Source organism: Ictalurus punctatus, chromosome 13 (assembly GCF_001660625.3).
Source record: "Ictalurus punctatus breed USDA103 chromosome 13, Coco_2.0, whole genome shotgun sequence".
Classification (NCBI taxonomy): Eukaryota; Metazoa; Chordata; class Actinopteri; order Siluriformes; family Ictaluridae; genus Ictalurus; species Ictalurus punctatus.
The window spans coordinates 23,543,009-23,560,928 of record NC_030428.2 but is presented as its reverse complement, the minus strand read 5'-3'; the positions used below and the strand labels follow the sequence as shown (position 1 = coordinate 23,560,928).

The window sequence follows — 17,920 nt, the reverse complement described above, 5'->3', positions numbered from 1 at the left end:
GTCTTATTTTAACTAATGAGGCCTCACAGATAAATGATCAGAACTGAGATCTCATGATCAAACCTGGATTTGGTTTTTCAAAGCCTCAATCTCATGGAGGAAATTCTGCCTGACTTTGTTAATCTTTGTCTTGCACCCCACATGATTCTCATTTAGCTTGTCCTCCTGGTTTGCTACCTCTACTGTACTCTGATCCTGGATGGTTAAAGACAGAAAAAATTCACATCAAAGCAAAGGTTCAGGATGAAACTTATCATTCAACTGTGTTACTATAAAATGTTGCGTTGGCCTACGTAGAGGAAATCCCAAGGAGAGAACATGCAAGACTGCACACAGATGGTCACCTGACCTCAGGACTGAACCAGGGATCCTGGAGCTCTGAGGTGACAAGGCACCACTGCGAAAGTTACTACTATATAGATCTTTCCATCAGTTTCAATGAATGTATAGTTCGTTGCATGTCCTTTTTCTCCAGATAAGCCTTGGTACAGGGGAACCTCTCAGTATAGTCTGCTTCTTTCACCATGATCAACATGCTGCTCCTGGTCAGTGATCCTCCAGATGAGAAGCGAGCCGTCCTCTGAGGCATTCAGCAGGAACTGGTTATCGGGTGTGACGATCTGCACACATGATGAAACATTACTGCCTTGGAACAAATGGAGAATTTGAGAAATTGAAAAAGTCATTAAAATCAACAAGAACAGATATAACCATGGTTAGCGAAATAAATCATTCAGTCAGGAGGAAGTACAAATTGCCAAGGAAATGACACACTTATTGTTCTTTCTTACTTCCATGGCTGTTATTTTCTGATATCAGGATGCTTCTTTGGTCATCATCTCTTACACTGCAGATCATTATCTGTATATAACTATTTCTTCCCAGGTTAGCATAACCTAACCTCTTTCCAAAACGTGTCTTTCATGCATATTTGGGAAGATAGATTTGACAAAAAAACCCAAACAACTGGTAACATAGGTTCAGCCATAAACTAGTTAAACACATAAAGTGATAACTTGGGCTACATCAGGCAAACTAGAACATCGTCGTCTGGAATTGTCTCCAAAGCGCCGATCATTGAAATGTCTTAGCAGACAAGAAGGTATAAGTTGATTAAGAGTGGGTATGAAATTCAAATAACAAATAAAAAACTTTACATTCAACCAAACATTACTTCCTTTCCTGTGTACTGAATAAAATAAATCATTAGTGCACCAACATGTTAGTGCTAAATACAGTGACCTCACTTTCCTTTTAAAGCTACTTTATCCATCCGTCCATCCGTCCATTTACTATACCGCTTATCCTACACAGGGACGTGTGGAGCCTGGAGCCTAGGGGCAGAAGACGGGACACCCTGGATGTGGTGCGACCCATCGTAGGGCACACTTACACACTACGGACAATTAGGAAATGCCAATCAGCCGACAACGCATGTCTTTGGACTGAGGGAGGACACGAGTACCATTAGATTCATTAGCCCCCCCCCAAGCAAATCGATATATCAGCCAATATATTTTCTTTTTGATTTCTTTTTTTCATCAATGGTTCGATTCCATCACATCTTAAACATGTTCCTGGGTGGGCACTCGGACCAGGGGGAGTGATCCACACACGACCCAGTTTACTGTTTAAACCTTTTACATTGGTTTTTATTAATGATATTGAGCATTATCATGGTTACAGTTCGGCTGCTCACTCACACACTTGCTGCAGACTCACACACAGTGCAGGACACGGTCATACCCCTCTCCTGGTCTCCAAGGGAAATACTCCCAGATCATTACAAGAGGTGACGCGCAACACAAGGGATCGCACCAAACTGTAAAAAAAAAAAAGAAGGAAAAAAAAAAGAGGCTTAAAAGCACCTGCCTAATATGGTGTAGGTTCCCTTTGTGTCAACAAAACAGCTCTGACTCGTTGAGGCATGGACTCTACAAGACCTCTGAAGGTGTGCTATGGTATCTGGCACCAAGACATTAGCAGCAGATCCCGTGCACACATGGGGCCCAAGTGAGGGGAATACATTTTTTATTTTATTTTGTTTTTCCTTTTTTTTTTTTTTTTTACATTGCCGAAAATGGGGGGCTATGTCTGGTTGGCCACACAAGATTATAAAGACGCTCTCCACTTAACGTGTACAGTACTGTAGGCCGTATGGACTGAGGCGCCTGAAAGTAGCCTTTAACACGCTTGACCTGAGTTCAAATCCGTCATTTGCTGAACTCGCTCATGTCCCTTTTCCCATCACATATCAGATCGGAAAGGCATTTATTTTCACTAAAATTTAAGAAAATATTTAATAATAAAGTGTTGATCAGTTAGGGGAAGGTGTAGGGAGGGCTTTATTGTCCCAGTAAGGTGGCATCCATTTAATAATTTTAATAAATATAGTCATTTACACTCTGTTATTACTGCATCCTGTTAATGTACAACAATTCTGAGGTGCAAATAGTATCTGACACTATTTATATGTATAAATAACATCTAACAACTATTTGCACTTAATGCAAAGAGCTGCTAGATTTATATAGTGTGCGATAAATAAATAGGCATAAGTTTAAATATGATAAGAAGATGACAAATTTTATTTCCCTACATACACTCACGGTCACTTTATTAGGAACACCTGTACACCTGCACATTCATGCAGTTATCTAATCAGCCAATCGTGGTGCCAGCGCAATGAAAAAAATCATGCAAATACAGGTCAAGAGCTTCAGTTAATATTCACATCAAACATCAGAATAAATGTGACTTTGATTATTACATGGTTGTTGGTGTCAGATGGGGTGGTTTGAGTATTTCAGAAACTGCTGATCTCCTGGGATTTTCCACAAACAACAGCCTCCAGAATGGTGTGAAAAACAACAGACATTGAGTGAGCGACAGTTCGATGTTTGGAAGCGGCTAGTTGATAATAGAGGTCAGAGGAAAATGGCCAGATTGATTTGAGCTGCCAGGAAGGATATATTAACTCAAATAAGCACTCTTTACAAGCATGGTGAGCAGAAAAGCATCTTAGCATGTACAAAATGTCAAACCTTGAGGTGGATGGGCTACAACAGCAGAAGACCACATCAAGTTCCACTCCTATCAGCCATGAACAGGAATCTGAGGCTATCATGGGTACAGACTCACCCAAACTGGACAGTACATTAAATAGAAATCACCTGGTCTTTTTCCAGTCTTCAACTGTCCAGTCAGTTTTTGTCAGTTTTTGTGAAACAGCTCACTGTTAGTTTTTAAACGACACAGCAAAGACAACTTCTGCTGTAACCCACCACGACTCGTATCTGCTTAAATAACCATTTCACCAATCCAACGTTACAAAAAAGATTTTGAAAATACTGTAAATTTCCATACTGTACACTGAACGTAATGTACTTTAGTCCTGCAGTAATTGATGTCACATCATGGCTATGCATTGAAGCATTTACAAAACAAACAACAACAAAAAACGAACCTTAGCGGTTCTACAAGGTGCTTTACACTGCGTCTCATTCACCCGTTCACACACACACACACACACACACACACACACACACACACACACACACACACACACACACACACACTAATGACAGCAGAGCTGCCATGAAAGGCATTGGGAGCAAATTGAGGTTCAGTGTCTTGCCAACGGATGCTTGTGGCATGTGGAGTCATGTGGGCCAGAAATCGAACCGTCAACCCTGTGATTAGTGAAGAACCCGCTCCATCACCTGAGCCACAGCCAACCCTATAAATACAAATGCGTTTAATGAGATGCAGTTTTGAAAACATCTCTCCTGCTGATTCACTTTCTATGTACCATGGTGTTTAGGCAATCCCTTATCCAATGTAACGGTTATGCATAAAAGTGTTTTTAAAGGCTATAAAATGACTATTAAATTGCTTGTTTGTGATTCATTTTGATTTACATAAATTACTGATAACTGCAGAAAAGATCCAAACATATTTTAAAAGATTGATGTACTTTAAACTGTCACTTTAACAAATGTACACTTTAAACACTTTAAACACGCCCATAACATATTGAGTGAGAGTGGCCCAAATTAGAGCATGAAGCTCCTGGTGACTTTTATCTGAATATGTTTCACCTAATTACACAGGCCAGTTCACCGTAGTGATTACACGGACGAAATACACATTAATCACATCTTATTCTATAAAAACTTTTAATAAGACCTCATGTTGTTTTACTTACTATATACCTTTGTTCTTAGGTAACCCCTTCACCATGTAATGGCTATGCATTAAAGCTTTGTTGTTGTTGTTGGTTTTTTTTTACATTACCATATGTGTGGCAAAGTGCACCAACATTGCAAAAGTCTGGAAAAGAGGCATATATTTTGAGCTTTGCTTTAATACTAGGTTTTTCCTAAATGTTTTATCTAGTACAGTTTTTGTTAATGATTTTTAATCCAAGGCTTAAAAATTCTGGAATGGATTTTTGCCAGATTCAAATAGTTTCTTTTTCCTGTTTGAAGACTGATTCCTACTTAGTCAATTTACAAATTGACTGAGGAAAACACAGCTGAAACACATCCCTGGGTGTGATTAAATGTCATTTTTTATTAGCATTCAAATTGATCTTTTTCATCAGTTCATCTCGTCCTTCTGATCTCTACAGGATCAGCGATGAAGTATGTACGTTGCAGATCATTTGACAGCTGGTACTCTAATAAGCTTATGTTCATTCACACTGCCACGTAACCAACAACTTCAAATTCACCATCTGAGGGTTTTGTTTTTAATTCAAATGATGATGTCTGTCAAAAAGGTTTTCTTGTGGTAAAGGTGGGTTGTCAAGATATACCAACACTGTACTGTGCATAGAAGGGAAGTTTGTCAAGTGGAAATGAAACGTTGTAGCTACCTGAACAAAACCCCACAAACCAATTTTAATATCAATTCATTGTACGACGTGCATTGTATTTTTATGATAAAATGCCATTCTCTCTCGACCACTCGAATGTGTGATATATTGGCCGCAAGCTATGAAATATCGACCAATTGCATCGTGGACTCTGAGTGCAGTGTTATAGACTTAAATTTCCTATTCCAAATCAATTAAGACAATTTGCTAACTCCATAATACAACATTAATCTTTTATTATTTTCCATAATCATTATTTTATTTGTTTGCCCTGTCTTATTTCTCAGAAACATTAGACTATCAGACCCCATTAAATACCTCTCAGACCCCATTAAATACACCAGGTAGCATCAGGATTTAGGGGAGAATGTTAGATTAATGGAATACACAGTCAGTGTGTGTGTGTGTGTGTGTGTGTGTGTGTGTGTGTGTGTGTGTGAGAGAGAGAGAGAGAGAGAGAGAGAGAGAGAGATAGAGAGAGAGAGAGAGAGATTATCATGAGCTGTTTGCATTTTCTACTTTTTTCATAAAATTTATTTTTTTAGAAAGCAAGTGGGGACGAGCTAAACACACACACACACACACACACACACACACACACACACACACACACACACACACACACTGTTAAAATATTGGAAAATGGCTTGTGAAACAAACCTAGACTCAACTTTAAATGTAGCCTGAAAAATGAAAGGAAAATAATTCAAATCATTATCATTGTTATTTGTTTATCTTATTTATTTGTTTATTTATTTATTTTCTAGTCCAGAATGACACAGACCAGTGGGCGGGGCTTGTCGGTTTCTAGGTAATAGTTACAACCGTTAGTTTCCGGAAGTGTAAACCGAGTAGAGGCTTCATATACGCGGATAAACTACAACAAATTCAACCATTTATCTGATTATATATTATATTTATATATTTCATCATCATTATATCAGACTGTAGTATAAACAAGTATTAAGAAGAATACATTTAAGAATAGATTTAATGAGAATGATGGACCTTTAGGTTTTTATCAATCTCCTGAGCTATCGAGAAAAAAAGAAAAGAAAGACAGAAAAAAAAATACCTCAGAAAGTGAAACAAGACAAACTGATAAATGGATCAAAGCTTACAGGTAAAAAAAAACAAAAAACACAAACCTCTGCTTTTTCTTTTCTGAAGTTTAAAAACTAAGCTGGAAAGTTCTATGTTTGAAGCTGGGATAAAGTTGGCTTGATGTTAAATTAAGGGACCGTCTCTCAAGTTACACGTTTATACACGTTTCTAAATTCAGTAGCATTAGAAGAGAATGGCTTACAGTCACAAAACCAACTGTAAAGTGTTCATGTAGGTGTCAGGTATAATGCACACCTTTCAGATATTAAAAAATATTTAACCCTACAATGCATGAACCAAAAAACCTACACGAATGCATAAAGCTGGGTCAAAATGACCCGTATTGAAATTAATAATTTTCTTCACACACAAAAAAGTCCTATTAATGAAAGCATTAAAAGTACTGATAATACATGAATGTTTTAATATTTCAAAGATGTTTATTTGTTTTCTGAATTTTATGTCTGTGAGCTGGCCACCAGATTACTGCCTTGCTGACTCAACCGACATTTTTTAGAGAGAGAGAGAGAGAGAGAGAGAGAGAGAGAGTGCGTAAGTGAGAGAGAGTGAGTGAGAGACAGAGTGAGAGAGAGTGCGTGAGTGAGAGGGAGTGAGAGAGAGAGTGTGTGTGAGAGAGAGAGAGTGAGTGAGTGAGTGAGAGAGAGAGTGAGAGAGAGTGAGTGAGAGAGTTAGAGAGAGGGAGAGTGAGTGAGTACGTGAGTGAGAGAGTGAGAGAGAGAGAGAGAGTGAGAGAGTGAGAGAGAGAGTAAGTGAGTGAGAGAGTGAGTGAAAAACTAATTGCTTACTGAGCAGTTTGATAAGATTATTATTATCTTTTTTCAGATTGAATTTAGAATCGTGTTTAACAATGTCGTATGTAACTTTAGAGACGGTCCCTTAATTTCCGCATATCTGCGAATATCGACCGTCCAACATCAAGCCAACTTTATACCTTATATACTTTATACCAGCGCCTTTTAATCTAACAGATGACCGATTCGCACAATCCTAATAACAATAAATCAGTTTATTTAATCAGCTCAGAGAGATTGTTATGAAGAATGTATTTTTTCTTTAAAGAAAAGGGTGATGGAGAGCTATGAGGAGTACCGTTTGAAGAGCCTGGCCCGCGTGCACGCGCAGAGAGGGTGCAGTGCGCGACACGGACACACGGGGGCACAGTCCGCCATCCGCTTCCACGGGAGGCACGCGCTTCTTCCCAGGGTACAACAATAACAACAACATCAACAACAACAATAATAAACTTTTTATTTTTATATAGCGCCTTTAAAGCAGCTTCTCAAGGCATTTTACACAATAAGAAAATAACAAGAAAAAAATACACAGATAAATACAGACTTGAATACAAAATGATTAAAAACAAATAAAGTAGTTTTTAGGTTAAATTTAAAAATACTCAAATTCTGTGCATCTGTAGTATGAGCAGGGAGTGCATTCCAGAGTCTAGGAGCACAGGACGAGAAAGCCCTGTCCCCTACAGATCGAACCGTGTCTATGGGACAGCCAGTAAACCAGCTCCAGAGGAGCGCAAATGACGCTTGGGAGTATATAAAGTTAAAAGTGCAGACAGATACTGAGGGGCCAGTCCATGCAGTGCCTTACATGTGAGCATAAGGATTTTAAAACCAAGGCGAAACCTGACCGGGAGCCAGTGCAAGGACTTCAGTATTGGAGTGATGTGTTCATTTCTCCTGACACCAGTGAGGATCCTAGCAGCCGAATTTTGCACACATTGCAATGTATTTAGTGTGGATTTAGGAACCCCAGCAAGAAGTGCACTGTAGTAATCAATACGAGAAAAACCACAAATGATGAAAGCCTTTCAGTCACAGGAGAAGATAGCATAGGGCAAAGTCTAGTGATATTTCTGAGATGAAAAAATGAATTCTTTACAGTAGATTATACGTGTGGGTCAAAAGACAAACTAGATTTTTTTATTTAGTTTGGAACTCCAAAGCAGAACCGTCTACCTTCAACATTAGTGAATCAGCTATACCAAGAAGATGAGAAGAGAGAATAAGCAAAAAAAAAAAAAACCTGACTGGAGCCAGTGCAAGGACTTCAGTAACCCTAAGTCTTATCACTATTAAGACACAAAACGTTTTGGGGCATCCATGTTTTTATCTCAGAAATACAATGTGAGAGAAAAGAAACATCCACATTTTGACCAGGCTTCGAGTGAATATAAATCTGAGTATCGTCTGCATTGAAGTGATAATTAAGATTACTACAAGCCTAGTGTATTTATTTATTTATTTGTATTTATTTTTTATTTAGATATTTTGTAATGCATTACCAAAATGCATGAATTGTATGATCCTGAATGACAAAATATCACATTAACAATCTAATAACACTGCTCTTTGTGTTACTGTAGAACACAATCTGCATTCACATGTCCTTAAAGTTGTAATAATCTATTTTTTTATTCATTACATGTACAAATAACATGGAAGATATGTAGAGCATGAGAACAACAACAACAACAACACGAAGTCGTGTCCTTATCAAAAGTGTATAAAGTCAGTGAGAAAACCTGTTTTCTGCTCTGAATTCTGGTCCGGAAAGCTTGCGCCTACTGTCAAGTCATTTTACAGACACTACGGATCCCCTCTCAACAACTCAACAACCCCCCACGCCCAATTTTACATAATGTACCTTAAAGATCAAAACACGTGGGGTCGTCTGAGACGCTGATGGGGTCATAGGAGGTTTTTCACCAACCATTATTTATATTGTATTATCTATATTATTTATAGAGTAGTTGAATGCACATAAACCTATTTTTTCCCCCCCAAAATTACTGCTAGAACTGTCACATTATTTAAAATACTAAATCACTTTGAGAAATGAATGCTCCATAAAATGAAATGCACTACATGATCCCACTATTTGCTAGCACTTATTATTATGGGATGCAGGGTTGAGTGGTCTTGTGTGCAATAAATCACTGTAGTGATCTAAATGTAACAGCTTATATGAGACACGTGCTAACTTTAATAATAAATAAATAATAAAATCTGGTTGTGCCACCTTTAGTAACTACGGGGGCAAATACATTTTCACACAGACCTATTTGGTATTGGATAACTTTTTTGCCTCAATAAATAGCATTATCATTTAAAAACTGTGTTTCGTGTTTACTCCGGTTGCCTTTGTTTTATCTTGTATGGAGGAGGAAATGTCCACTAGTGTCCAAGGACCACTAGTAATGTGTAGCATCCACCTGGATGATGCGACGGCAGCCATAGTGCAGCAGAACACCCACCACACACCATCTATTAGTGGAGAGGAGAGAGTGAGGTAGCCAATTCAGAGATGGGGATTATTAGGGGGCCGTGATAGAGAAGGGCCAGTGGGGGAATTTCACCAGGACACCATTGTATACCCCTACTTTATTATGATAAGTGTCCTGGGATTTTTAATGACCACAGAGAGTCAGGACCTCAGTTTAACATCTCATCCGAAAGATGGTGCAGTTTTTACAGTATAGTGTCCCCTTAGTTTTCCCCAGGAGGTCTCCCGTCCAGGTACTGGCCAGGCTCAACCCTGCTTAGTTACCAGGCAATAACTGCAGGGAGATATGGTTCTGAAAAAACTTTGTGTGAGATGTACATAAAAACAGAACAAATCAGGATGGGGGAAAATACTTTTGCACAGCACGGTATGTATAGATATACAGAGATATACAGTACATACAGCATATCTATATATAGCAATGCGCCATATCCATCAGGGGGACTTCAGTTAGAGGAGCTGTGTGTGTGTGTTGTCATGGACGTACAGTGATCACATAGATCTTACAATGTTTCGCTGTTATTTAATCATGGTGTTATATGGCAACCCTTATATACAAGATCAACATAGTGAAACAGTTTCTTAAACAAGGTGCCTTATTTCAAAATTACAAAAGATTAATTGTACTTTCCTGCAGTAAATGATGCACATAATGCACATAAACATGCAAAGATTTAGCAATTTATAAAAAGCAACACTTTGTTGCAAATTATTGTGATAAAAACCTATAATGCAGGTGAGTAATTCACTCGGTCTGTGTGTTTTATGTGTGTTTTGTGTGTGTGTAGCTCAGTGAACAGCAGCGTGCCGAGATGGCTGAACAGAGACAGAGGGCAGCGCAGAGAGAGTGTGAGAGACACACACAGACGTTCAGATCTCTGCTCGATCGAGTGCAGGACATCATCAAACACGTACAGGTCATCTCCATACCTCACTCAACACTTACTACTGAACGCACACTAAACCCAGTGTACTGAACTTTCTAAACACACTTTTCCTAAAGTCTGTGGCCTCAGACATTTGTATGGCTTGTAAAACATTCAGGGGACTATGCTTTCCATGCTTCTATGCTTTTTATTGGACAGTTTCACATGCTCAGTACAGTACATGTGCTCAGTGTTACACTCAGCAGGATAGATTATGCACAAACTCAAACTGATGCACTAATTGGTGAGTGTAAGTAACAGATGTGGGATAGTCAGTCCATTTAGTGAGCCATCTGGTGAGAGTCGCCAACATCCATGTTTATGTTTAATGTCCTTAACATACCATACTACTTCCTGGTGTGGTCAGGCATAAACTAGTTCTTCTGGCCTTGAAAAGTTCTCTCTTTTAAGCCCTGATTAAATTTTATAAGCACACACACACACACACACACACACACACACACACACACACACACACATATATATATATATATATATATATATATATATATATATATATATATATATATATATATATATATAAAAAAGAGCTATAATTATGGGTCTGTAAAGATTTTTTTTAAAAAACCCATTTAGCTATAAATTCACAAACATAACACAAAGCACTATTCTTTAGTGGCTATTCTTTAGTAGCACATTCTTAAGGATTGTAAGGATTCAAAATGACTTGACACAAGGACTACCTCCACCGATCCACATTTTTCCAACTTGTTCCCCGTTGTGTCCCATTGGCCTAACTTTGCTTTTCCAGGGTAAACAAATGAACCTTGGATCATATAATCAGAATATACCTCACACAATCAGAGTAATGACTACTAACGACTTACAGCAATTAACAACAAGACTAGGCATCTTTCGTTTTGCTGGACCACTATCAATAGCACAGCCGTAGGGGATCTGAGACCTATGTCTGGTTTATATAAATCGTGGATAGTATGGTAGAATTTGATTGGTTTTCCTGTCTTAATATGAAGAACAACAGAGCGACTGTAGCTAGAACAGGCAGTCACAATAATAATGCGTTCACACGATCAGTCCACAAAGCGACAGGTGAGCGAGTGCAGGTTCATTTCCTGTATAACTTTGTGACAAGAGCTGAAACAAATGACGTTTAAGTAAATGGTAAATGGTAACGTATTTATTACTTGGTAAAGCAACACATCCAAATGATAAATTATGTAAATAATTACATTTCTTGGACTAATCCTATGGGGTGTCTTAACTCATGAATTAAACAATGTTCGGCACAAAAACAAAGCGTTTAGGGTTGCAAGGGCTCACACAACTTTACGCACCAGCTATCTTACCTCTTGTCTCTGCTACCACACATAAAGGACTGTATCTCTGACGGAGAACTAAACAAATATGCAACATTTTCCCCTACATTCAACAAATCCCTGCACCTTTATTATGACTGGCTTGTAGTTTGTTCACAAACCATAGCAGCCACAGCAAAACTTGAGAAACAGCGAAGCGTTACTTTTTCCCTGCCTATATTCTGACAGATCCATTTTGTGGGATATCTGGGATATTTGTGGTATAACATGGTAGTGAATTTCCTTGCAACGTTTCTTCACTGACCCACATGTTAGGTGTATACTGCCTCCTACTACACAGATGCGAATTATACCTCCAAATTGTATTTCATGATCTACAATTAACATTTTCTTTCCTTTGCAGTTGCGAAAGGTGCAGGATGATGACGTTTCCCAAGCTGTAGAATCCCCATGTTCCAAAAGAACACAAATAGAGCAGCAGCCACACACCGGCCTCTTCTTAAATAGTACTGCACTGCGGAAGGAGACCCTACGGCTACTGAACAGCCAGATGGAGAGAATGAGGAAAAGAGGAGAGGAAAAAGGAGAGGAAGAGATTCAGCCAGGCTGTATTGGAGGGATTCAAGTAGGAAGTGAGGATTTGAGATATGCAGAGATGCAAAGTGGCAAGAAAAGGGAAAGGGAAGAGCCTGACACTGATAGGGAGAAGGAAGGCTGTCGAACGCTGGAGCATCAACCGGTAATGAAGTGTAGTAACTGCTTGGATTGTAGCTCTGATGTTGATACAACCTCACCTGACTTATCACTGACTGGTCTTTCTATTTGTGCTAGTATAATGGGCTCGTACGCCCAGTTACCGAGTCCACCGGACCACCATTCGTGCAAAATGCTCATCGCCGTTCCCATTAATGAGTCAGAGGTCCATCCTCATCGCTTTAAAAAAACATTTCAAAACTTCAACCGAGGAGCGACAATCTCAGTAGAACAGTCAGCTTTATCAGCATCTTCTGGTGTGGAGTGGAACTGCAGCTGCTCTGACTTAAAAAAGACAAGTTGTAATTTACTCACCTCTTCCACTCCCAGGAGCTTAACGTTGAGCAGACCAACTGGTGTGCTAAACCCAACCCAACCAGAGACCCTTAAAAAAAAGAAAACCCAGAATAACCACTGTACCACCCGTCAGCGCTTCCCTTCAGCTCCGCTCAATCAGTCCTACGATGTGGAGAGTCCGTCCCTGACACTGCTCAGGCCACAGATCAGGTCAGCCTCTGAAGCCTCAGAAACCTTCGTCAGACACAAGCTGGAGCTGGTAAGATGTCCACAGAACAGAATGAACCAGCAGCACCTGGCTGCAGCTGATTTCCTCCAGGATAAAACAGTAGGTTAGTGAGAATTAGAGCAAACACAAAGAAGAGTCTAGTTATGTGCTTGTTGTAGTTTCATGTCACAGATATACATACTGGAGCACAGTCCTTATAAATGAGTGTGTCTCATAGACTTGCAATGATTTTCATAAAATTTGTCACGTCTTTTTCTGTAACACACAGTACATGGCAGAATTTGTAGAATTTTTGTTTTCTGAATAGTATAAAATATATTTTTTTCACGTGGTGGCATGGTGGTGCAGTGGGTACTGTTGCCCCCTCACAGCTCCAGAGCCCCGGGTTGATCCTGGTCTGAACTTGGGTTACTGTGGAGTTCCTCTGTATGCTCCTCTGTATCTATATGCAGGGGTTTCATCTGAGTTCTCCAGTTTTCTCTCACTTCCCAAAAACATGCTGGTGGGTCAATTGGCTTACACTAAATTGGCCTAGGTCTGAATGATTGTGTGAATGTGTGTGCATGGTGCTTATGATGTAACCAGGGTGTATTCCCACCTCGCAGTGTTCTCAAACCTGACAAAGATTAAGCACTTTACACTCATACGTTCACTCTGGTTGCAGCGGTGTATTTGTCTCAGTACAATCAAGTCACCTTACTCGCCTTAACTAGAAACCTAACCCAATCGACCAGTACGGGCGCCATTGCTACGCAGAAATATAGCATAGGACAGAAATTAGTTATTTAAATTGTGAACGCTACTATAAGTGTCGGGTCATTTGTACAGTTAAAGATTATAATTCAGTTACAAATGTTTTCTTTTAAGTACATGTCATTAAATGAATACATTTCCATAACCTGTGTTCTGTTGTAGGTGATGTCCAGGTATTAGACATACCATGTGAGCATCTGAAAGAACAGCACACTCTCCAACTCACAGACATACTTAAAACACAGGACCAAGAGACACAGCACCACCAACAGGTCCCATCCATCACACAACCTTGGATTAAAGACAGCCCACACTTTATATAACATCCTTTTGTAAAATTCTCATTGGAAAAATCAGAGTCAGTGGTGAACACAGGGCAAGCATTTGAATAATTGAATAATGAATATGGAGGGTCTGTTAGATTCTCGTATGCACATGCAGGGCATGTAAAACTGGTTTACCAGGAAAAAGGAGCGAGGGGTATAAGATTGGGGGCTTCTCTGAATTTAGGTATTTATAGAATCAGTACTTCTTGATGAGAGTAAAAATCCAGGCCGTCTGTGCACTTTTCTATTGTCTGATAGAAAATTCTTTGTAAAAATGTCCCAAATAATTGATTATTATTATATAGACAAATGTCCTGGTCTGCAAAAAGGCTTGAATAGAAGAAACAATTTCAAGCTGAGTTTGTTTACATGCATACTAATAACGCAATCACAACTGAATCATTACCAGATTAATCAAGCGATCATGTAAACAGCATAACGGCATGAAAATGGTCAGATATTAGATAAAACTTCCAGATTTTAGCCCAGTAATTGGGGTAAACAGCATACACTATTGGTCAAAAGTTTACACACATTTTCTCCACATTTTAGAATAATAATAAAGTCATCAAAACTCTGGAGTAACACAAATGGAACTATGGGAATTATGTCGTGATAAAAAAAGTATTTTAGCATCTTCAAAGTAGACGCCCTTTTTTCCTAGAATTTCCAGAAATGTATTCTTGGCGTTTTCTCACCCAAATTCTTGAGGAATTTCCCTGAGATGCTTTTTAAACAGTATTAAAGGAGTTCCCACCGACACTGGAGTCTTATCGGCTGCTTTTCCAAAAATTTTGCGCGGAGTCGTTCGTTTTAAAAAAGATTTTTTTGTAAATAAAATATTAGTTTTCTAATGAAAGAAACGAATATGTTGACACAATTATATTTTTTATCTACAACACCGATTTCACACATTTAATCACACACCTTCAGATCAAAAGGTTTTTAAGATCATGAGAAACATTTCAGTCCAGTGTCCACAAACTTTTGACCGGTAGTGTATGTGTACCGTTAATCTGATATCTTTTCTACATTTGTAAAGAACTAGATAGATAGAGAGAGAGGATACAGTAAACACTACAGCTTGAAGAAGTACATTAATGTCATTTTTTAAAAATTACACATCATAAAGTATAAATTTTACATAACATCCTTCTTCTACCGCAGGCTTATTTCTATTGCAGAAAATTATGTAGGTGTCACATGTATTTGTAAAGAATTGTGGTTATTAACTAGCTCACACAGACACAGAATCACATTTCTGAAGTGATAAGATCAAAAAGTATTCATGCTACTTATTTTAGTTTCATTTAGTTTCAGGAACGGCAGAAGGCAGCACGTTGTCCGACCGCTGTAGCCCGAGGTTTCCTCACACGCCGACTTCTCCAGACCGAGAACATCAAACACCTGAGCAAAACCATTCAGGTAGACACACACATGTATGCACACACACACACATATATTTCATCTGGTGAAATACACAAGTTGCATCAGCTTTGCTTGTGTGTTTATTTGTTCCGCAGGACTCCAGAGAGGTCATTGGTTTTTTCCAGGAGGATACACACCAGAGGAGAGCTTCCTTCACTATACAGGAACTCAAACTGCAGCACAGAGTCAGAGCACAGGTAACACACATGCACAGCTTGCCAGTTGTGTCAGAGCACTGAGCGAAAAAACAGGCGCAAGTTGAAAATAATAAACTGAAAATAATGAGAGAAAGTTGAAGCTTGTGTTGGAACGATCTACGATCTGCAATATGCCAAGCTCCTCCTGAGTAGTTCCTGGTCCATAGAAATGTACGACTTTTACATGCTATTATGTGTCTCTGTGTGTGTGTTTCTATAGCTGCATGCAGCCATGTGTGGTGTGCATAAGATCTTTTTTGTGTGGCCTGTGAGAGACAGAATAGCTTTACTGCAACAGGACCGAAAGCTGCACAGTGAGCCGAGGGTGAAAAAACAGGTACACACACACACACACACACACACACACACACACACACACACACACACACACACACATATACAACAGGACAGAGAAAAAAGATGATATACTAAACACACATAGATAATATGAATAAAAAAAACTGATACATACAAGGCCAAGGATGCAGTTGCATGTTTATGTCACAGGAAAAAGCTATGAGTGAACAGAACACACCCTGCCAGACCTCTGTTACCCAGAATTCCTTGGACCACATGAGGCAGAGGTGAACACACACACACACATACACACACAATGTGTGTGTGTGTCTATATATATATATATATATATATATATATATATATATATATATATATATATATATATATATATATATATATATATATATATAACAATTAAGTAACCTATACTATTGCGTCTTTTTTAAGCAAGGCTAATAGATTGAGCTACAAATACACTACTTTGTAAACACTACATTCACATTTCCTCTCCCTGTAGGGTTCCGCAGCCGACTAAAAGCCAGAATGCACCAATCTTTTCTCAGAAACGCAAACCAGCGTGAGTGTGCTCAATAACCAGCTCATCTTGAGTTTTAGGAATGATCGAATTCTTTGCGAAACAATCAACAGCTACAGTACAGTACAAGAGCCAGATGATGAACTGTATTTTGTTGAACACAAAGTGTGAAGTAATTTTGTACTAACTGGTCTCATTTTGCACCACAGCATGAAAGAACACAGTTAGCAAGCTAACATCATGCAGAACACATTTTTCTTCTGTAATGTGGCATATTATATGACCATTTGCATATAGAAATGTGATACATGAAGAAGGAAGATTTTTCTGAAGCAACAAATCGAATAGAGCTTTATAAGAATAGAAAAATAATTCTGAGATTATAACTTGTTTCTTATTGACATCTTTGGACATGGCTCAAACAAACTATTTACATATTTACAAAATGCTATAATTGCTATCAAGAATGCAGACAAAAAAGAAGCAGTGGTACTGTGTAGTCGGGAAATATTCTAAAGGAAATGGAATCGCTCAAATTTATTACTTGTAAATATAGCCAGGACGAGAGTTTAAAGCAAAAGAATAAAGACGTGTGTGGGATGGACAAACAGTGGTGTTCAGTGATTAGTTGTTGGGAACAGTGGTGATCAGTGATTGGTCGCTGGGAAGAATAGTGATCAGTGATTGGTCATTGGGAAGAGCAGAGATCAGTGATTGGTCGTTGGGAACAGTGGTGATCAGTGATTGATCATTGGGTAAATAGTGATCAGTGATTGGTCGTTGGGAATAATGGTCATCAGTGATTGGTTGTTGGGAATAATGGTGATCAGTGATTGGTTGTTGGGAATAATGGTGATCAGTGATGGATTATTGGGTAAATAGTGATCAGTGATTGGTCGTTGCGAAGAATAGAGATCAGTGATTGGAGGAAGCAGGAATTTTGTCTTTTACACCACCATAAACTAAGATGAATTAGGTCAGTCTTGGGTCCAGGTTCCAGTCTTGAAGCGTTTTGTAAATTAATACTTTGTTAATACTTATAGTATACATATTAGATCAAATATTGAGATGCATGTTAAAACAAATACAGTTTTTTGACAAGTGCAGATTTAACACTTCCTTCCTCTTATCCCCTGCAGGAGAGTGACAAGGAGGAACGCAGGCAGCGTCAGATCTCTTCAGTCCCTGGGCTAAATGTCAGTGAACCAGTGTAACGCCACCTCAAGTGTTTAGTTCAAATCTATCAAAGAATAATGATAAACTGGACTGTGTGATTGAACTACATGAAATAAATACATTGTCCTCCTAGTTACCTTCAGTACCAAACTACCAGGTACTATACTGAATTAGACTACTGCATATATGTTCTTAAAGGTACAGGGTCTGCATGGTTATGATACTTATGAAGAGCCTAATTAGATGATTTAGATTGTATATACTGGGACTGCAATCATTATATAAAGAAAAGGTACTTTAAACAATTTTCATCTGGTTGAGACTACATGATTATATACATATCTACATGTGATCTACATTGTTCTCACTCAGCACATTGTGGGTGATATCCAGTATGAGAC

General features: G+C 38.7%; 1 protein-coding gene and 1 long non-coding RNA gene across 2 annotated transcripts; both read left to right on the top strand.

Moving 5' to 3' along the window:
• Positions 1–5,468: 5,468 nt before the first annotated feature.
• On the top strand, positions 5,469–14,407 carry LOC108262726 (uncharacterized). The gene is made up of 5 exons (XM_053685323.1): positions 5,469–6,002; positions 7,064–7,207; positions 10,090–10,218; positions 11,929–12,907; positions 13,720–14,407. Exons 1-5 carry the CDS (start codon positions 5,985–5,987, stop codon positions 13,878–13,880), a joined length of 1,431 nt encoding a protein of 476 aa, XP_053541298.1. The 5' UTR covers positions 5,469–5,984; the 3' UTR covers positions 13,881–14,407.
• A 304-nt stretch (positions 14,408–14,711) lies between these two features.
• Positions 14,712–15,854, top strand: LOC128634625 (uncharacterized). The gene is made up of 3 exons (XR_008397783.1): positions 14,712–15,308; positions 15,407–15,508; positions 15,729–15,854. It is a non-coding gene; the product is annotated as an uncharacterized LOC128634625 (long non-coding RNA).
• The last annotated feature ends 2,066 nt before the right edge of the window (positions 15,855–17,920 follow it).

Bases quoted from the DNA above. Each gene is read 5' to 3' on its own strand.
- LOC108262726 (XM_053685323.1), top strand. The intron at 7,208-10,089 runs GTACAACAATAA...GTGTGTGTGTAG, and splicing joins GGCACGCGCTTCTTCCCAGG to CTCAGTGAACAGCAGCGTGC. The intron at 10,219-11,928 runs GTCATCTCCATA...TTTCCTTTGCAG, and splicing joins ACATCATCAAACACGTACAG to TTGCGAAAGGTGCAGGATGA.